General features: G+C 47.0%; 1 protein-coding gene across 2 annotated transcripts in view; it reads right to left on the bottom strand.

Annotated features, from left to right (window-relative positions):
- The window catches only part of HDAC8 (histone deacetylase 8), a 90,975-nt gene that overhangs the window by 48,640 nt on the left and 19,839 nt on the right, over positions 1 to 22,496 (bottom strand). For both annotated transcript variants that reach the window (XM_075324053.1, XM_075324054.1), the window contains 3 exons: positions 21,433 to 21,563; positions 4,229 to 4,370; positions 2,670 to 2,782 (listed from right to left, as the gene is read on the bottom strand). In XM_075324053.1, the coding sequence (XP_075180168.1) occupies positions 2,670 to 2,782; positions 4,229 to 4,370; positions 21,433 to 21,563 (386 nt within the window). The remainder of the gene's footprint in view (positions 1 to 2,669; positions 2,783 to 4,228; positions 4,371 to 21,432; positions 21,564 to 22,496) is intronic.

Raw genomic sequence — 22,496 nt, forward strand, 5'->3', positions numbered from 1 at the left:
TGAGGTCTAAGAACACACAGATAGGGTAAATTTACATGCGAGGTATAGACAGGGAAACAACTGATGAGTCTGGTATTGACCATTTTACTGTCATCACGATGACAGTGCAGCAGCCAATCAGTGAGCTCAGCAGCTGTGATCGGGGCGGTCGGTTTACACTGGCAGAATTGCAGAGCTCAATGATGACTGCTGCACGGTCATCGTGATGTCAGTGAAATGGTCAATGCCAGACACCGGCGGCAGAGAATGTCCACTAGACCCAGGGATGGTGAGGACAGCACGGTTTGTATTTTTTATACTGAAGTGCACTCTTGGATGAAGATTAACAGAAAGTGAAAAAACTCTTAAGGATGTCATAGGGTCACTGGTGACAGGTGACATTGTCCTATGGTGACAGTTCAGTACAGTGTCAGTACAGGAGCAGTATACAGCAGGCGGCAGTGTACAGTGTCAGGGCAGAGTGGCAGGCTGAAGTAATTGAGCAGTGTGGCATGGCAGTGTGACACACCTGCACATCCGTGAACTCCCCCTCCCCCCACCATCAGGTGCAGACACAGGTTGGGGTCACACTATCCCTGACTCTCAGGACCCTGAAGCCCTTTCCACTGGACAGAAGTTCTCCAGTCCTTACATGAAACAATGAACTCTGCCGTCCCGTCCACTCACCAGCAGCACAGCCTGCAGTGTCTGTACACAGGTGCTGTCCTCACACTATTCTGTGAGAGAAATCTGCATTTTGATTGGCGGAGCCTCCCACAGTAGCTCCCTGCTGTTTCACCAATCAGTGCTTTTCTTTCATTTTCTTCTGCTTTCTTACTGCAACCTGATCTCTGTGCTCTCGCAACGCCCTGCCCCCTCCAGCAAATGCCGAATTTATAAGAAAAGCAGAAGCTACAGGTGGGCCCCTCTGAGCATGGGGCCCGGGGCATCCGCCCCCTCTGCCCCCCTGCTAGCTACGCTACTGAGTCACAACCAGGGCTGTGGAGTCGGAGTCGGAGTCGTGGAGTCGGAGTCGGAGCTCATTTTGGTGGAGTCGGAGTCGGTATAAAATGCACCGACTCCGACTCCTAAAATATATAATAAATTGGGGACAGGAGTGCAATGCAGAATGTGCTGAATATTTTACTAAATAATAACATTTAGTATAATGCTTATATTTAAGTGAAAAATTTATTGTAGTACAATGTGAACATCAGACATTTAATTGTTTTTATGATACAATAATAAAGATATTTGGATAGAACATAAAATATTTATTGGAATACAACTTTAGAACACAAAAAAACTAATAAATTGTAAATATGTAATATATATAATATATATATATATACAGTGTATATACACACACACAAGATATATATGTAATCTACTGTATATTACATAGTGTATTACATATTTACAATTTATTACAGTTTTTTGTGTTCTAAAGTTGTATTCCAATAAATATATTTTATGTTCTATCCAAATATCTTGATTATTGTATCATAAAAATTATTAAATGTCTGATGTTCACATACACATATTCATGTACTACAATAAATTTTTCACCTAACTATAAGCAATATATGTAGGAGTCGGAGTCGGAGCCGGAGTCGGAGTCGGAGCCGGAGTCGGAGTCGGTGCAAGAGAATTTGAGGAGTCGGAGTCGGAGTCGAAGGTTTGGCTTACCGACTCCACAGCCCTGGTCACAACCATTAGTAAAACGCTATCATGGAATTATCATAAATAAAAAAGGGAGGAACAACAGGCAGGGGGGCGAAAAGCACTATGAAAACCCACCTCAGCTATTATCTGCTCCTCAGCTGCTGCCAATCAAAAAGCTGTACATTTCACAAACATTACTTGCTTGGATTTCAAAAACTATACACCCGAGCTGACCACTAAAGCTATGTATAGAATCAGTAGCAAGGAGACAGGATGGGACTCAGCATCAATTCCAGGATAGCAAAAATATAAATCCAACGAAAAATATATAAAAATGTAGAAACTTTATTCAATGATTAAAAATCCAAGAAAAACATCATCGGTTCCATGAAAACCGTCCGAAACGCGTCAAGCCATGATTTTTTCATGGAACCGATGATGTTTTTCTTGGATTTTTAATCATTGAATAAAGTTTCTACATTTTTATATATTTTTCGTTGGATTTATATTTTTGCTATCCTGGAATTGGTGCTGAGTCCCATCCTGTCTCCTTGCTATTGCCTCTACGGACCTGCCTGTCCGGTGGACATCCTGCATCCCACCTGAACTGAGCGGATACATATACGGGTGAGCTGAATAATATTTTTTTTCTATGTATAGAATCAGCCTGATAGCGCCAGTATAGCCCTGGCTTTAGTTTATATAGGAAAATCCTGCTGATTAGTGTGCTTTAAGGCCCCTATATAAATTTCTGCCAGTTGAACCTGACAATTAAAGCAGGACAGGCCACGTATTGAGGCCTTCCAACTCTCTACAGATAGAAGGTGAAGTTTTGCGTCTCTAACTATGCTTGAACTTGACTTTTTTATTTTTATACTGTTCTTATAAAAATTCCCTCAAGATGCAGCAGTGACAGGTGTTGGAGCAGGGTGATTATTGCCTGAATATGTAAAGATATGAGGGTAAAATATCAAAACATGGAAATTTATCAGTTTAGAAGAACTAAGAGTAGTAATACGTTTTACCGTCTCCATGATGTAAGTCCAGATCAATGTACAGCACTCTGTCATATTTTTGCCGCAGTTTCAAAATGCCTAAAACAGCATCATTGACATAACAGAATCCAGAGGCTTCATCCCTGAGAAACAAGGAGAGAGTAAATAAGAAAGTCTAAAGAGGTTGAGATTTCTATTATTTTTGGTGTGGGGCTACAAACTAACAGACAGGGAGTTGCCAACTGCCTGTTTTGCCCGGAACAGAGAGGTCACAGACGATGTCACCATGACAGGGCAGCATCTTCTCTTCCGCTCTGCTCCGTTGACGGTGAATCTCTGCTGGTGTAATGCTGACTGATAGCTGGCTCCCTGCTGCCAAACTGTGGGGAAGTCGGCTGTCTATCAGCATGACGTCTGCAGTGACACCCCATCAACAGAACAGACCGGAAGAGCAGGTGCTGCTCGGTTGACTAGAGGTGAAATGAAGCAGAATCGCAGTCTCAGCAGGCACAGATCGTCCCCATGTAGAACAGGCAGGTAGTTAGCAACTACCTGCCAGTTAGTTCTTCGCTCCATACACAAAAATAAAATAAGTCCTCAATAACCCCTTTCATTGTTTCAAAAAGCAAATTGTACAGTCAGACTTCATAACATTGACTCCTTAAAGGGAACCGGTCACCAGTTTTTTCACTATGAAACCAAAAGTGTCCCCTTCTGCAGCTCCTGGGCTGCATTCTATGAAGGTGCACCTTGTTCCTGACTCCCCTTGCAGACCACAAAAATAACTTTATAAAATATGACTGCCACGTATGCTAATTACCTGATCTAGTCGGGTGAGCGTCCTCTTTTTCGGCTCCTGTACCCCTCCTGCCGCTGTTCACCATCCTCCTTTCTTGATTGACGTGATGACACCTCCCTCATCACGCACGCGGCTCGGCCAAATCTTGCATCTATGCAGTCATTCCTCCGGCTCGCGCAGGCGCAGTTCGCCCTCGCGCGAGCAAGATTATGGTCGGCAATGTGAATGACGTCCCCTGCGTCATGCTCGTACCCGACAATAATCTCGCGCATGCGCAAACATCGCACCTGCTCGTGCGAGGGGGAATGACTGCACAGATGCGAGATTTGGTCAAGCAGCGTGGGATGATGACGGCGGCATCATCACGTCAATCGTGAAAGGAGGATGGCGAAGAAGGCCACAAGGAGGGACTGGAGCCGAAAATGAGCACGCCCATCTGAGCCCCACAGTTCATTAGCATACGTGGCGGTCAGCTTTTATAAAGTTATTTTTGGGGTCTGCAAGGTAAGTCAGGGCACAAGGTGCACCTTCATAGAATGCAGCCCAGGAGCTGCAGAAGGTGACACACTTGGTTTCATACTGAAAAAACTGGTGACCGGTTCCCTTTAACTCACAAAACAATAAAAACGTGAAAATGTTTTGATATAAATGTAAGTTTCTATTAACTAGTAGGTAAAAAAAACCTGCAAAAAACATTTATCTCCACAAATTTTAATAAAATACCAACTTGTTATATGATTACAATAGATTTATTGCAGTTGAATTTACCCAGGGCTCCCACAATGCCTACTTCTTAGCATGATGCCAACCCCCTGGCCAGTTAATGGCAATGCGGGCTTTGCCGTCCATTAGGTGCTCAGCTGCTGTGAGCGTCGCTCCTCCGACAGCGGCTGCATAGTCATAGATGCCTTCAGTGATGGGACAGTCGTAGCCTGGAAGTCACAGTAACAAAACCACAAATTAACATGGCAGCTTTTGTTACAGTTATATAAAAACTGGAAGAAAAAAAAAAAACAAAAAAAACCCAAAAACAACACTACACATTATTAATAGTGGCTGCTGAAAATATAATATACAATCAAAAATGTCGTACAAATACAGTTCCCCATCTGTTTAATAGTTTGCATCTAATATTGCAATTAAACTAAATTATTAAAGTGAATGTTTTAGTTATTTTTTAATTTTTAAATTAAAATTAGTTAATTAAATTAATTAAAATTAATAATTCATTTTTAATTATTTTTAAATGGGAAGAAAAAAGGCAATTTGAATTTCCACATTCTTTTAAAAAACAGCTTTTCTTTTTCGCTCCTAATTGGGAGACCCAGACAGTGGGTGTATAGCTACTGCCTCTGGAGGCCGCACAAAGAACTACACTTAAAAGTGTAAGGCCCCTCCCCTTCTGGCTATACACCCTCCCGTAGGAGTACAGATTCCTCAGTTTTAGCTTTGTGCGCAAGGAGGTCAGACACGCACGCATAGCTCCATTGTTTTTAGTCAGCAGCAGCTGCTGACTATGTCGGATGGAAGAAAAGAGGACACATATAGTGTCCCCAGCATGCTCCCTTCTCACCCCACTTATGTCGGAGGTGTTTGTAAGGTTGAGGTACCCATTGCGGGTACGGCGGCAGGAGCCCACATGCTGATTCCTTCCCCATCCCTTTTTACAGGGCTCTGGGTGAAGTGGGATTTACCGGTCTCCAGGCACAGAGACCGTGCTCCATCTACAGCCCCTGGAGAAGATGCTGGATGGAGCGGAGTACATCAGGGACATGGCCCTGCATCCTCAAGGTACTCTGTGTCCCCGTGTATCTGGCGCTCACACCGCAGCATGCTGGGTGTTGTAGTGCGCCGGGGGACATCAGCGCTGCGGCGCCTGTGCCATGGCCTCATTCAGCTTTGCTGAAGCAGGCACATTTATGGGAATAGGACGCGCCGGCCGCTGGGACTGCGGCGCGGCTGGCACTTGTAGTGCGCCGGGGACTTCAGCGCGGCCTGCGCTTTTACGGCGGCCGCGCTGATAACTACAGTCCCCGGCTTTTGCGGCCTGCTTCCTTTCGTTCCCGCCCCCACACCTGCCAGTCAGGAGAGGGGCGGGACGCTGCCCACGTCCAGAACTCGGTCGCGCCGGCCGCTCGAACAGCGGCGCGGCTGGCACTTGCGGTGCGCCGGGGACTTCAGCGCGGCCCGCGCTTTTACGGCGGCCGCGCTGATAACTCGAGTCCCCGGCTTTTGCGGCCTGCTTGCGTTCGTTCCCGCCCACAGACCTGCCAGTCAGGAGAGGGGCGGGACGCTGGCCAGGGCATCAGCGCTGAGGGCTGGAGTCGTTTTTACATACTCCAGCCCTCACAGTCAGCACAGAGGGGACACTGTTCCCGCACTTTTGTTTGGGAACTCCCACGGACCGCCCCTCTCCACAGTAGCCGGCAGCCATTCTTACAGACACGCTGAGCTGCAGAGGGGAGCCGGGGAGACCCAGACAAGGCATTCAGCAGCCTCTTACCCGCTGTTCAGCGGGCGGTAAGCAGCCCTCAGGGCTCACCCCCTCTTGTGCTCGTAGTATTCTTAGTATTTTGTTGCTACAAATACTTGGTATTACATAGCGCTGGTCGCCCTTTGGCTATAGACTCTCTCACATGCAGAGAGCCAGCAGCATGTCGCCCGTAAAACGCAAGGGTGCCAAGGCACAGACATTGTATGCTTCCTGCACCGCATGTGGGACTTTTCTACCGGCAGGCTCCACGGACCCCCATTGTGTGCAGTGCTCGGCCCCTGCGGCGCTTGCACAGTCGGGACCTCTGCTGGACGTGTCCCAGGGTGTACCACCTGTGAATGCTGTCCAGGTGACAGGAACTGAGTTTGCAGCTTTTGCTGACAGAATGTCTCTCACTATGTCACAAATTCTTGACACATTGCGAGCTAGGCCTGTACTTCAGACCACGGACACTGTGCATGTATTGCCCCCTGGTCCCCCTCAGCTCCTAGCTCCGGGACGGGCATCTACACCTCAGGGTGAAGACTCTGACTCGGACGATGGCCCCGGGCAGCCTAAGCGGGCTCGTTATGACGGGCCTTCACATTCATCTCAATGGTCTGGATCCCAGCGGGATGAATCTATGGGTGATGAGGCGGACTTAACTGATCAGGATTCTGATCCTGGGACCGCTCTCAATCTAGATACACCAGATGGTGACGCAATAGTTAATGATCTTATATTTAACATCAATAAGATGTTGAATATTTCCCCACCAGCTCCTCCTGTAGAGGAGTCAGCTTCGCAGCACGAGAGAATCCATTTCAGATACCCTAAGCGTACATTAAGCACTTTTCTGGACCACGCTGACTTCAGAGACGCAATCCAGAAACCCCACGCTTATCCTGAAAGGCGTTTTCCTAAACGACTTAAAGATACACGCTACCCTTTTCCCTCTGAAGTGGTCAAGGGTTGGACCCAGTGTCCAAAAGTGGATCCTCCAATTTCCAGGCTTGCAGCCAGATCCTTGGTTGCTGTTGAAGATGGAGCGGCACTTAAAGATGCCACTGACAGGCAGATGGAGCTCTGGCTGAAATCCATCTATGAAGCGATTGGAGCGTCATTAGCGCCTTCTTTTGCGGCCGTATGGGCACTCCAAGCTATCACGGCCGGGCTTGCGCGAGTCGACTCTGTCACACGTGCATTTGCCCCGCAGGTAGCACCATTGACCTCGCAAATGGCGGCATTCGCGTCGTACGCGATTAATGCTGTTCTTGACGCTACAAGCCGCACGGCAGTGGCGTCAGCCAACTCAGTTGTTTTGCGTAGGGCTCTGTGGTTGAGACATTGGAAAGCAGATTCTCATTCCAAGAAGTGCTTAACCAATTTGCCTTTTTCTCGTGACCGATTGTTTGGAGAGCGTTTGGATGAAATCATCAAACACTCCAAGGGTAAGGACTCTTCCTTACCGCAACACAGACAAAACAAGCCCCAACAGAGGAGGGGTCAGTCTGGTTATCGGTCCTTTCGAGGACAGGGCAGGTCCCAATTCGCCTCGTCAAAAAAGACTCAAAAGGACCAGAGACGTTCAAATTCTTGGAGGTCTCAGTCACGCCCAAAAAGACCAGCCGGAGGAACCGTTGCCAAAACGACGTCCTCCTGACTTGCGGTCTCCGATGCCCACACCCGCGGTCGGTGGGAGGCTGTCCCACTTTGGCGACATTTGGCTAGCAAATGTCAAAGACCGTTGGGTGAGAGATATTCTATCTCACGGGTACAGGATAGAGTTCGGTTCTCGTCCGCCAACTCGTTTCTTCAGAACTTCTCCACCACCAGACCGAGCCGATGCTCTGTTGCAGGCGGTGGCCGCTCTAAAGGCGGAAGGAGTGGTGACCTCCGTCCCTCTTCAGGAACAGGGTCACGGTTTTTACTCCAATCTGTTTGTGGTCCCAAAAAAGGACGGATCGTATCGTCCCGTCCTGGATCTGAAGTTGCTCAACAGACACGTAAAAGTCAGGAGGTTCCGGATGGAATCCCTACGCTCCGTCATAGCCTCAATGTCTCAGGGAGATTTTCTAGCATCAATAGACATCAAAGATGCGTATCTCCACGTGCCGATTGCACCAGAGCATCAGCGTTTCCTACGTTTCGTCATACACGACGAGCACCTACAGTTCGTAGCGTTACCCTTCGGTCTGGCAACAGCCCCCCGGGTCTTCACCAAAGTCATGGCAGCAGTAGTAGCTGTTCTGCACTCGCAGGGTCACTCGGTCATCCCGTACCTAGACGACCTGCTTATAAAGGCATCCTCTCAAGAAGCATGCCAACACAGTCTGAAGGTGGCGCTAGACACTCTCCAGACTTTCGGGTGGATTATCAACTTTCCAAAGTCTCATCTAACCCCGACCCAATCTCTGACTTATCTTGGCATGGAGTTTCATACTCTATCAGCGATAGTGAGGCTTCCACTGGACAAGCAGTGCTCGCTACGGACCGGAGTGCAATCTCTCCTTCAGAGCCAGTCGCACTCACTGAGGCGCCTCATGCATTTCCTAGGAAAGATGGTAGCAGCAATGGAGGCAGTCCCGTTCGCGCAGTTTCATCTGCGCCCTCTACAATGGGACATTCTACGCCAATGGGATGGGAAATCGACGTCCCTCGACAGGACTGTCTCCCTCTCTCAGACTGCCACGGATTCTCTACGTTGGTGGCTTCTCCCCAACTCATTGTCACAGGGAAAGTCGTTCCTTCCCCCGTCCTGGGCAGTGGTCACGACAGATGCGAGCCTATCAGGGTGGGGAGCGGTGTTTCTCCACCACAGGGCTCAGGGGACGTGGACTCAGGAAGAGTCCACCTTGCAGATCAATGTTCTGGAAATCAGAGCAATCTACCTTGCCCTGCGAGCCTTCCAACAATGGCTGGAAGGCAAGCAGATTCGGATTCAGTCGGACAATTCCACGGCGGTGGCGTACATCAACCACCAAGGGGGAACACGCAGTCGCCAAGCTTTTCAAGAAGTCCAGCGGATTTTGACGTGGGTGGAAAGCAGAGCGTCCACCATATCTGCAGTTCACATCCCAGGCGTGGAAAACTGGGAAGCAGACTTTCTCAGTCGCCAGGGCATGGACGCAGGAGAATGGTCCCTTCACCCGGACGTGTTTCAACAGATCTGTTGCCGCTGGGGGTCGCCGGACGTCGATCTGATGGCGTCACGGCACAACAACAAGGTCCCAGTTTTCATGGCACGGTCTCACGATCACCGAGCGCTGGCGGCAGACGCCTTGGTTCAGGATTGGTCGCAATTCCGACTCCCCTATGTGTTCCCACCTCTAGCATTGTTACCCAGAGTTCTCCGGAAAATCAAGTCCGACTGCCAGCGAGCCATACTCGTCGCTCCAAATTGGCCAAGAAGGTCGTGGTACCCGGATCTGTGGCATCTCACGGTAGGCCAACCGTGGGCACTACCAGACCGTCCAGATCTGCTGTCTCAAGGGCCGTTTTTCCATCTGAATTCTGCGGCCCTGAACCTGACTGTGTGGCCATTGAGTCCTGGATCCTAGCGGCCTCAGGTTTATCTCAGGGAGTTGTTGCCACAATGAGACAGGCTAGAAAACCATCCTCAGCTAAGATCTATCACAGGACGTGGAAGATATTCTTAGCGTGGTGCTTGGCTCAAGGGTTTTCTCCCTGGCCATTTGCATTGCCAATTTTTCTTTCCTTCCTGCAGTCTGGGTTGGAAAAAGGTTTGTCCCTTAGCTCGCTTAAGGGTCAAGTCTCCGCGTTATCCGTATTCTTTCAGAAGCGCTTGGCACAGCTTTCTAAAGTACGCACGTTTCTCCAAGGAGTTTGTCATATCGTTCCTCCTTACAGACGGCCATTGGAACCCTGGGATCTGAACAAGGTTCTCCTTGCTCTTCAAAAGCCGCCTTTCGAGCCTTTGAAAGAGGTTCCCCTTTCTCGGCTTTCACAAAAGGTAGTTTTTCTTGTAGCGGTCACGTCTCTTCGAAGAGTGTCCGAGCTGGCGGCGTTATCTTGCAAATCTCCCTTCCTGGTATTTCACCAAGACAAGGTGGTACTGCGTCCAATTCCAGAGTTTTCTCCCAAGGTGGTTTCTTCCTTTCATCTCAATCAGGATATCACTTTGCCATCTTTGTGTCCGCATCCAGTTCACCAATTTGAAAAGGGTTTACATCTGTTGGACCTGGTGAGAGCACTCAGGATTTACATTTCTCGCACGGCGCCCCTACGCCGTTCGGATGCGCTCTTTGTCCTAGTCGCTGGTCAGCATAAGGGATCGCAAGCTTCCAAATCCACCCTGGCGCGGTGGATCAAGGAACCAATTCTTCACACATACCGTTCTGCTGGGCTTCAGATTCCATCTGGACTGAAGGCCCATTCTACCAGAGCCGTTGGTGCGTCCTGGGCGTTGAGGCATCAGGCTACGGCTCAGCAAGTGTGCCAGGCGGCTACCTGGTCGAGTCTGCACACGTTTACCAAACACTATCAAGTGCATACCTACGCTTCGGCAGACGCCAGCCTAGGTAGACAGGTCCTTCAGGCGGCGGTGGCCCACCTGTAGGAAGAGGCTGTATGACAGCCCGTTCATGTGGTATCTTTTTACCCACCCAGGGACTGCTTTTGGACGTCCCACTGTCTGGGTCTCCCAATTAGGAGCGAAAAAGAAGAAGGGAATTTTGTTTACTTACCGTAAATTCCTTTTCTTCTAGCTCCAATTGGGAGACCCAGCACCCGCCCTATCTGTTTTTAGGGTTTCGTTCTTTCGGGTGCACATGTTGTTCACGTTGTTTCTTAAGTTCTCCGATCTAGTTATCGGATTGAATTTGTTTTTGAAACTGTTATTGGCTTTCCTCCTTCTTGCTTTGGTACTAAAACTGAGGAATCTGTACTCCTACGGGAGGGTGTATAGCCAGAAGGGGAGGGGCCTTACACTTTTAAGTGTAGTTCTTTGTGCGGCCTCCAGAGGCAGTAGCTATACACCCACTGTCTGGGTCTCCCAATTGGAGCTAGAAGAAAAGGAATTTACGGTAAGTAAACAAAATTCCCTTCTTTTTTCTTTTCTTTTTTAGTCCCATTAGGAGACTTGAATCTGCTCCCATGGAAAACTTTAAGAAACCCCCCCCCCCCCGACACACTCCTGATTTCATCAAGAATGGGTGATGGAACGGTGCATCCCCTGGACTAAGCCCTTTAAATGCCCCATCTAAGATTGACTGTGGCATTTAAGAGCTTCACAGTGGGTCAGAGGCAGATGCTGGCCGTGTAAGGCTGCATACAGATTATATCTGTGGCCCCTGTTGAGGGCATACGCTCAGGAGGTTGAGGCAACCATCCACTATCGAGACGTATACCATATGGTAGGTTTCTTTGCAGTAATCCTCTGGATAGTAAAGTGCAGTCTGTGGAATTTTCCTATACAGTTAAAATGTATGGAAGCACACACTTACAATAAGGAGGCAGAAAGAACACACTTATAGCCTCCGTTTTATGGCCTACAGCAACACTAAAGGAGCTACAGACTCAGCTCCTGAACCAGCATCATACACAGGGACCTGACATATCAGTACATGATATGTCAGGAAGGGGTTAATGTATGTTTAACCCCTTATGAATAAGGCCATTTTAAAAATGTTTGCACTTTTATTTTTTCCTCCCCTTCTACCAAGACCTAATAATTTTATTTTTCCATCGTCATAGCCTATGATGGCTTGTTTTTTGAAGTACAATAGGTAGTTTTCTGTCGGTGGTGACGGCAACTCAGAGACAATCATCCTTTGTGCATTGCATTCGCACCACAACGGGAGATTTGGTTACGGAGGGGGTAGATATTCTGGACATGTTCACAGCCTTTTATGAGGAATTATATTCCACTAGAGGGGAGACGAGACAGAGCGACCTAGAGGCTTTCTTAGGTACAATGACATTACCAAAAATTACAGGCAGAGAAACACAGTCTAGAGGGCCCTATCACACTTGAGGAGATAGACAGAGCTTTGCATGGCATGGCAAATGAAAAAGCCCCAGGGGTAGATGGTCTACCGGAGGAGGTATACAAATCTCTGGAAGAAATACTCTTATCCAATTTGCTGAGTGTCTTGGAGGAGGCAAGGGAGAGGGGGACACTGCCAGAGTCTATGAGGGAGGCGATAATAAAAGTAATACCTAAAGAGGATAAGGATCCAAAACTCCCCGAATCATACAGGCCCATCTCACTGTTAACGACGGATGTAAAAATTTTGGCTAAAGTACTCTCTAATCAATTAACAGAAGTGATATCTACCCTAATCCACCAGGATAAGTCGGGTTTTATGTCTAATAGATCCACGGCAACAAATATACGACGATTATACCTTAACATGCAACGGTCGGTGGACAATCCGGGACAGAGAGTAATAGCTTCATTAGATGCTCATAAAGCATTTGACAGTGTGGAATGGTGATATCTGTGGGGAGTGCTAAGACATATGGGATTTGGCCCTAATTTTATATCCTGGCTACAGCTGTTATATACTAGACCAGTAGCTAAAGTGAGGATTAATGGAACGTTGTCACACACGGTGGATCTACAAAGGGGTACTCGCCAAGGATGTCCGCTCTCTCTCCTCTCCTTTCTGCTGTGGCAGTGGAACCAATGGCAGCTGCTATACAGCAGAACAGAGACAAAGGGATTTGTATATGGCCATCTAGAAGAGAAGATAGCCCTCTATGCAGACGACATTCTATTGTTTCTGGGAGACCCAGGGGCATCGTTGAGCTGTGCCATGCAGGTGATCGAGCGGTACGGGGGGATCTCTGGACTGACTATCAATTGGACCAAATCGAATCTGTTTCAGGTGGACACAGGAGAGGATAGGTCGATCCTGGGTGATGAGGTCAACAGACTGCGGGTTGTGGACCAGTTTAGATATTTGGGCATTCAGGTATCCATGCCAATTGGGAATTACATTACTATTAATCTAGTCCCTTTGCTGAAGCAACTGCGAAGTAAGATAACTGCTTGGAATAAGCTTTATTTATCAGTAATAGGACGGATTAATCTTATTAAAATGGTGCTTATGCAGAAGATACTCTGTGTTGCACAATTCTCCTGTTTGGATCCCTCAGACTCACTTTAAGGAGATTGATTCCATGTTCCGTGCTCTAACATGGAAGAACAAACAAGCCAGACTTAGGCTATGTGCGCACTAGAGCTTTTTACCTGCGGATTTACCCGCGGATTTGCCCCGGAAATTTCTTGAGAAATGTCTGCAATCTTTGTGCAGACATTTCCCATGAAATTCAATGAGAAAAAAAAATAGCTGTGCGCACTGTGCGGATTTTTCTCAAGAAAATTTCTTGAGTAAATTTTCTCGAGAAACTTTCTTGAGAAAATGTGCATGTCCATTAATTTCCGCAGGTACCTGCGGTATTCCGGGGGTATTCCGCAGGTAGCAATGATGTGCGGTATACCACCGGAATAGCCGCGAATTACCTGCGGGAATGCTCATCGCTGCCTGCGGTTTTGCAGGAAGCGATGTCATTATGCCAGGAAGAGGAGGCGGAGCAGAGTAAACACACGTCACACTCCCTGGACGCCGCACAGAAGCACTTCCGTGCGACCTCCAGGTGCCCGTGCAGTCTGTGTCCTGCTCCGGCCTCGCGGCTGCCTGCACTGCAGGGTGTCAGTGTCTGCCCGCAGTGTCAGCAGCCTGTCACGCGGCAGCGCAGGCAGACACTGACACAGGCACACACTGACACTGCACTGCTGTGAGTCAGTGTCTGCCCGCAGTGTCAGCAGCCTGTCACGCTGCAGCGCAGGCAGACACTGACACAGGCACACACTGACACTGCACTGCAGGGTGTCAGTGTCTGCCCGCAGTGTCAGCAGCTTGTCACGCTGCAGCGCAGGCAGACACTGACACCCTGCAGTGCTGGGAGCCGCGGGGATGACGATCGCTGCTGTCAGGAGGTGAGATCATTACCTGCTGTGACGATCTCCTGCCTCCTGACGTCACCGCGGTCACTGCTGTCTATGCCCGTCTCGCGAGCGGCCCGAGACTGTCACTAGCGGTGACGTCACGGGCTCTCGCGATACTTCTGACAACGCGGCGGGCATAGAAGTCAGTGACAGCGCTGACGTCAGCAGTACAGGAGATGATCACAGAAGGTAATGATCTCATCTATGCTCCTGATGGCAGCGCTCGTCATCCCCTGCAGTGACCTGAGCTGACCTATTGATGTTAGCTCAGGTCACTCCACAGCTCTCCCAGCCAATGGGGAACATTCTGTTCTTCATTGACTGGGACAGCGACTATGGTATGGATCGCCGTGGGACCCCCCCCCCCCCCTTATTGGATTACGCCGGACGTGGATTGATTGTTCTTTTCAATAAATTGGTTAAAGAGGCTATGTGGGGAGTGTTTTTTCAAATAAAACATTTTTTGTTGTCTATTTTTTAATTATTACTGACTGGGTTGGTGATGTCGGGTATCTGATAGACGCCTGACCTCACCAACCCCAGGGCTTGATGCCAGGTGACATTACACATCTGGCATCAACTCCATATATTACCCCGTTTGCCAACGCACCAGGGCGCGGGATGAGCTGGGGCAAAGCGCCAGGATTGGCACGTCTAATGGATGCGCCACTTCTGGGGCGGCTGCGGCCTGCTATTTTTAGGCTGGGGAGTGTCCAATAACAGTGGACCTCCCTAGTCTGAGAATATCAGACCCCAGCTGTCCGCTTTACCTTGGCTGGTGATCCAATATGGGGGGGACCGCACGTTTTTTGTTTTAAATTATTTATATAATTTAAAATAACAGCGTGGGGTGCCCACTGTTTTGGATTATCAGCCAAGGTGAAGCTGCCAGCGGTGGTCTGCAGGCTGCAGCCGTCTGCTTTACCCTAGCTGGCTACAAAAAATGGGGGGACCTCACGTCGTTTTTTTTTAATTATTTATTTATTTTATGGCTAAATGCAAGGCTAAGCACCCTTTAGTGCCACATGAAAGTCACGAAAGGGTGCCAGCTTAGAAAATGCAGGGAGGTGGAACATTATATAGGTTTTTCTCATCTATCTATCTATCTATCCCTCTATCTATCTATCCCTCTATCTATCTATCCATCTATCCCTCTATCTATCTATCATCTATCTATCTATTCATCTATCTATCTATCCCTCTATCTATCTATCTATTCATCTATCTATCTATCCCTCTATCTATCTATCTATTCATCTATCCATCTTTCCCTCTATCCATTATCTGTCTATCGATTATCTTTATTATTTGTTGCAGGGACAAACCTGCGGTAAATCCGCGGTAAATCCGCGGCAAAACCGCATGCGGATTTGGTGCGGATTTTTTCCGCAGGTCCAGAAATCTTTCACTGGCAGAAGTTTCTCAAGAAATTTTCTTGAGAAACTTCACATTTCTAGTGCGCACACAGCCTTAAACTCGAGACGCTACAGAGACCGAAGGATGAGGGGGGCTAGCACTACCAAATCCGGGAATATATTATCTGGCAGCTCAGAGGCAACATTTCAGGGGATGGGCAGATTCAGGGGTGGTAGACCCAACATCCAGACTGTTAGGGCATGTTCTGCATCGGAAGCCATTAGTGTTCGGACTGGAGGACTGATCATTTGGGAGAATAGGAAAAACGAGCCCCACACTTAGCCTGATGAATAGAATCTGGAGGAAGATCAAGCAAATAAGAGGGATTACAGCAATAACTGAATTCTCTCCGTTGTGGGACAATGAAAACTGTTCTGAGATATACAAGATAGGCAAAATTAAGGAATGGGCACGTAAAGGTATATGGGGCAAATTCTTAGCCAGGGACGTCTGAAATCGTTTACACAAATACAGGATGAGTTTGGGATATCCCCACTTGGGTGGTACCAGTACAAACGGTTGGCGCATGCAGTGGTGGCTCAGGGGGTTAAGCAATCATTGCTGGTACAGGCAGTCCTAGTACTGAAATATGTGTGTAGTAGTGGACCCACAAGAGGAATCATATCTACTATATATAGGGATCTACTGCATACATATTTGCTTGATCACCCTGTAAACACTAGGAATAAATGGGAGGCAGAGATAGACGGGATCACTGATGAGGTATGGGATGGTGTTTTGGAATACTTATCGAAATTATCAATGAGTGAACCAGCAAGATTATCCCACCTCTACGTGGTGCATAGGGCATATAGATCCCCGCTAATTATGTGTAAGATGGGATTGAGGAGTAACTCCGACTGTCCTAGATGTAATGGAGAAGGTGCCGGCATTTTCCACATGATGTGGACGTGCCCCAGGTTGGCACCCTTTTGGATAACTGTTCTTAATAGAATAGAAGGAGCTTATAGATGTAAACTTCCCAGACAACCCCTGGTATGTCTTCTAGGTTACGTGGAAGAAATTAGAGTAGACATAAATTTTAAAATAGTGATAGCCAGACTGGTGTATGCGGCAAGGAAAGTAATGGCCAAACACTGGATGCAGGGGGCCCTCCGACTAGAGGGGAATTTGTCACATATGTTAATCATATTGTTCGAATGGAGAGAAGCATATATGGGAAAAGGAAACAACTTGCACTTTTTGATAGATTGTGGAATCCGTGGTTGCAATATGGATACATTTTAGAGTTGGGAGATGTTGGACTATGGGCAGAGATAGTTAGTTCTATACATTCCAATATATGCTATTGATGGGTTAAAATGTAAGATCTTTGATAATGATATGGGTAATATGTACGCTGAGGGGGGAGGGGGAGGGGATGTTGGGGAGGGAAAGTTTATAGTTCTGCTCGTTATTGCTGAAAATATAACACGTTTTGTATACTTGGTGAAAAATAAAAAATTATCTGATTAAATAAAAACAATAGGTAGTTTTCACTGAAAACTCAATTTGATACATAATTTACAGTAACTTTATGCTAATATTCCTGCAGATTTCATGAAACAGACGGAGCTATGCCCCATTCATCAGGCAGTTTTTCCCAGTTGTTTGATGTGTTGCAAAATTGACAAATTGTAATTGTGCAAATACATTTTTTTTTAACTTTTGATGCTTTTACACTAGTCCTGGTCAGCTCCACCTATATTTTGAAAAGTGGGCACAACTTGGTTCAAACGAGGCCCACAAAAGTTTTACACATATATTTAAAACAACAACCAGATTTAAACAATAGATCATTTTCTGATTACACACAGCAAGGGGTTGTTACCAGAAAAGTATCATTGGTAGCATATCGCGAGGATCACCGTGCATCTAATGATGGGACCCTCCGTAAGAAGAGAAGCCTCTTTAAATTCAATCAAACTCCTCTTCTGATATTGGAAACTTGGTGGAGTGGATAATCTTACCTTGCCAATAACAGAGAGATTACATCCATCACACACCATTCAGACATTTCAAAAACCAACCTCCAACTCCAAAAATTTTCTTGATCCATACATTACTTTCCCAAGAAGCTGCAAAACCCTTAGTACATGCCCTTATTATCTCCTGCCTGGATTATTGCAACCTCCTGCTCTCTGACCCACCCCTTCTAACAGTCTTGCACCCCTACAATCTATTCTAAACTATGCTACCTGACTAATCCACCTCTTTCCCCTGCTACTCCCCGACCTCTCCTCTCTGCCAATCCCTTCACTGGCTTCCCATTGCCCAATGACTCCAGTTCAAAACCCTAACCATGACCTTCAAAGCCATCCACAACCTGTCTCCTCCCTACATCTGTGACCTAGTCTCCCGGTACTTACCTGCACATAATCTTCGATCCTCACAAGATCTCCTTCTCTGCTCCCCTCTAATCTCCTCTTCCCACCATCGCATCCGAGATTGCTCCCATGCCTCCCCCATACTCTGGAATGCTCTGCCACAACATATCAGACTCTTGCCCACCTTGACAAGCATCAAAATGAACCTGAACACCCACCCTGCCGTAACCCTCAGTCTGATACAGCGCCGCACAACCAGCTCTACCCAAACCTACTGTATCCTCACCCATCCCATGTAGACTGTGAGCCCTCGCGGGCAGGGTCCTCTCTCCTCCTGTAGCAGTCTTTGCCTTATATTGTTTATGATTATTGTACTTCTCCCTATTATGTGTACCCCTTTCACATGTAAAGCGCCATGGAATAAATGGCGCTATAATAATAATTACTGATTTTGATTTTAACACCTGTGCCTGTAAGTTCAGATCATACAGTGCAGTTGAAAAGTTTGGACACGCCTGTTCATGCAATGGATTTCTATGTTCTTATTGGAATGTGAACATTGTAAATTCAGACTAAAGGCAACAAAACCACGGACACATATGGAAAGAAAAAAGTGAGAAGTATACAAGACACTCCCAAGATGATTTGAAGAAATATTTATTCATGTGAGTAACAAAAACGTTTTCGGTCCTATGTGGACCTTCCTCAGTAGCACATATGTGAGGGAAAACGCTGTGTGGGCTGTCAGACGCGGAATCCACCGCTGTATGGGTGCTGCCCCCATACAGCGGTGGATTCCGCGTCTGACAGCCCACACAGCGTTTTCCCTCACATATGTGCTACTGAGGAAGGTCCACATAGGACCGAAAACGTTTTTGTTACGCACAGGAATAAATATTTCTTCAAATCATCTTGGGAGTGCCTTGTATACTTCTCACTGTTTGGCCTTGGAACCTGAAGTGCACCCCAATATCTCCTAGACGCATATATAGGAAGTGCCATTCTCTTCTTGCTACATATGGAAAGAAAAGCCCTGATTCAGCAATGTAATTTGGTCAGATATAGTATGTAAATTGCGTTTGATGAATCATTACATTTTGGCACAACTTGGAGTTGTCCATTTTTATGTCAGTTTCTTCAGGTTAAGCCAAAATGGAAGGAGCTGTTGCGTGATGAGGGTGCAGTGAGGCGTGACAACATTGCCTCTGTGAAATACACTTTAACACTCTATAAAGGCTGATGATGCCACAATGAACTCCTCACAAGTCATACCTGACCATAAGGCTATGTGCCCACGCTGCGGATTTTGCGCGGATTTTGCCGCGGATTTCCCGAAAATCTGCAGCAGCGGCACTTCCAAGCCATTTCAATGGCATTTTGGAAATGCTGTGTCCATGCTGCGGATTTTTCCGCTGCGGATTTGCCGCGGATTTTGATCCGGAAAAATCTGCAGCATGTCAATTGTTTGGTGCAGATTTGGTGCGGATTTTTGGTTTTGAATGGGGAAAAAAAAAAAAAAGAAAATCCGCATCAAAATCCGCGGTAAATCCGCGGCAAATCCGCAGGTGCGGATTTGCTGCGAAAGTTGCGGATTTTCAGGCAGAAAAATCCGCAGGTACATTCTACCGTGGACACATAGCCTTAGAAAGCCATTCCAGGTAACTACATGATGCAGCTTCTTGAGATAATGCCAACAGTATGTAAAGCTGGCAGGTACCTTGAGGAAGCTACGGAATAAGACACATACTGGTCTGTTTGCCCCATATTTTTTAGTCCCAGTTTCCATGTGTGTGCCTTCATGGTTTTGCTGCCTTCAGTCTGAAATTACAATGTGCACATTCCAAGGGAAACGACTGCATGAACAAGTCCTTCTTTAACCAACTCATACTGGTTATCACTAACTTGTAGAAAATGCCAGTGTAGACTAATTTGCAAAATAGGGTCACTATTTTTGCTATCTTGACACCTTAGGGGGATCTGCAAGTGGCAACCACAAACCCGCCATCACCTACAGCCAAATGACACTCATTCTCTTGAATCCTGCTGTGTACTCCCATAGTAGAGTATGGACATATAAAGGGTATTACTGTACATGGGAGAAATAGAATAATTTACGAGGATCACTAGCCATTGTGAAATTTAAACATTTTCAGCTAAATCTACTAATTACGATAACAAATAAAATTTGTCATTTCCACAGAGCTCAATGGTAAAGAAATTGGTGAAAGAAATGTGGTGTAAAATTGTCATTCCTTGAGATGTGTAGTTTCCAAAATGGGGTTCTTTGTTTTTTTTTCTAATACCTCAGGTGCTCTGCAAGTTCGGGCTCGGAAATCGACTTTAAAAAAAAAAAAATCAAAGTTTGGGTTCGGAGTTGTTACGTACCCACCGGAGTTCACTCCAGAGACTTCTGCTTCAATCACCAGGCGACGCAGTTTCCTGCCGTGAATACTGCTGGTGATGGGAGAGGAGTCGATGCCAGGAGCGCCGGTGGGCGAAGGCTCTGCTCATCCACTGGGCTGGGTTTCCTTGGGATCTGCAGTACTTCTGGCTCACTGTAGGTGGCGTGTGTCTTCCAGCTGAAGTTACCATCATTCAGCTTCAACCAATGGGAAGACACCACACCCTTCTCATTTCCCCTCCTGTCTGCTGACCACTGCCAGAGATAGTTCTGTATTCCTGCTTCCTGTCCCGCCCTGTTCTGTTTAGTGATTCCTGTGTGCTGACTTCTGCGTGTTTCCTGACTACCCTCCTGCCTGCTGTTTTTGTACCTCGCTGTCCGATCCGGATTTGACCTCTGCTTTGTTTTCTGATTACGTCTTTGCCTGCGTGATTCTGTCCCTGTTTTGCATTTCCTGCTTTGACCCTGCCTGACTACTACTCTCTTGGACTGCAGCTTTCCACAGGTAGTGATCACCGGGGCCCTGTGTAATTCCAAATCCCTGTATAGGGGTTAAAGGGTTTCAGGTTCTCGGGGTCCTGCTTTGTGAGTGGCTTCTCTCTAGTCTGTCCATTACAGCCAGTCTGAGTCTGTGGATCCAGGCAGGCATTATAGGAGTTCGAGTGAGTTACGAGTGCAAACCATTCAAGCGAGCAGCATTGTGCTTGGGTATGAGTGATGCTCAGCCCTGTGCGAGCTGCGTGCAGCGTTTGATCGGCTCACATTTGTGGTAAAATAAGGGTGATTCAGATGCAGTGTGAACACACAAACAAAAAAAAAAATGGGAAAACCCCACTCACCCTCTCCCAGAAGAGGTCTGCTTATGGCTGCCAGCATGTGGGTGGAGACACGAATTACCCAATTACGCCTTCTATTTAGGTTTGCTCATCTCTAGTTGTGACGTCACATGAACCCAATTACCGCCAGCTTCTTTCTTCCCCGCCTTTGGACGTATGAGTACTCAACAAGGAGTGAGAGTTGCAGCTGGCCGCTCTCTTCATTATTTACTCATACCTCCGAAGGCGGTGGAGAGAAGCGGGCGGTGACTGGGTGCAGGCTGGTGTGACGTCACAACCTCACACGAGCCCCAGGAACGCGAGCCCGGACACAAAGTGTCACAAACAAATCTCAGTATCACTGTAATTGGTTATTACCATATGAAGTAACACGTCAAGGATTCCAAAAGTAACACGTCAGGAGGGTCCAAACAGGCTTTGGTCGTAAGGGGTTAAACGAGACCAAATATTGCACTTATGCACAGACTCAGTCCATTACACAATGCCAATAGTAAAAACACAAAATGTGTACTTGATGTCCCTGTAACATCTCACTCATCTGATCACATTACAGCTCCACCACTCACCTAGTCCATACTCTACAGTTTCAGGGTCATCATTGTCCCCTTCTTCGCTCACCTTGCGGAGGTGCTTTAAGTAGGCGTCAGTATGGAATGAGGCCATTTCCTCCATGGTAGCAACTTTAGGTTTGACAACCCTTCAAAAAAACAAGGGAGATAATTAAAAAGGAGTGCAGCAAAAAGTATACTATAGTCAAAGACTATAGTTATTAGTATATTAAAGGGGTATTCCCTTCTCCAAGATCCTAAATGATGTAATAATATTAGCAACTACTTCCAATAAGAAATGTAATATAGTTCTCCTGATTAGCCAAGTCACTTACCTCATGTGCAGGGCATTACTGTAGCTTAGGTATCCATGGTTACAACTACTCATATGGTGACAGTTAGGCCAGTTTCACACATCCGGCGCTTTGCCGGATCCGTCACACTCCAGTACAGTGCAATACAGTACAATGGCATCGCGGCAAGCTCCGGTCACATGCTGTCATGTGACCGGAGCTTGCTGTGATGCCATTGTACAGTATTACACTGTACTGGAGTGTGACGGATACGGCAAAGTGGCGAAATGCCGGATGTGTGAAACTGGCCGTAGTTGCTAGTGGTCGTAACCATAAAGGTAAGTAACACAGCTAATGAGGAGAACTATACTACATTTCTAATTGGAGGTTTAGGTTAATACTATTATTATTACACACTACATATTGGGATATGATCTTGGGATACCCCTTTAAATAGAATTTTAGCAGGATTTTGCTAAGTAAAGTGCAAACATGGCAAAATGACGCCTGCGGTGAAGAAATCCATCGTGGTTTTTGATGCTTGAGGTTTTCCTGTAGCCATATCTCTGTACATCGGGGCGGGCCTGTAGTCAGGGTCTCTTCGTCGTTGTCTGCCTCCGATTTTAAAGGTAATTTTTGCATTTTCCGATAAAACAGTATCCAATTAAATGGTGCTTTCAGCAGCACATGCGCGGTTGCATATACAAGTCATCGGTCCGAGTGCTCAATCTGCACATTTGCCGCCCACTGTGCCTTCGGCTGCTTTCACACATCAGTTTTTTGCAATCA

Source organism: Anomaloglossus baeobatrachus, chromosome 9, assembly GCF_048569485.1.
Source record: "Anomaloglossus baeobatrachus isolate aAnoBae1 chromosome 9, aAnoBae1.hap1, whole genome shotgun sequence".
Classification (NCBI taxonomy): domain Eukaryota; kingdom Metazoa; phylum Chordata; class Amphibia; order Anura; family Aromobatidae; genus Anomaloglossus; species Anomaloglossus baeobatrachus.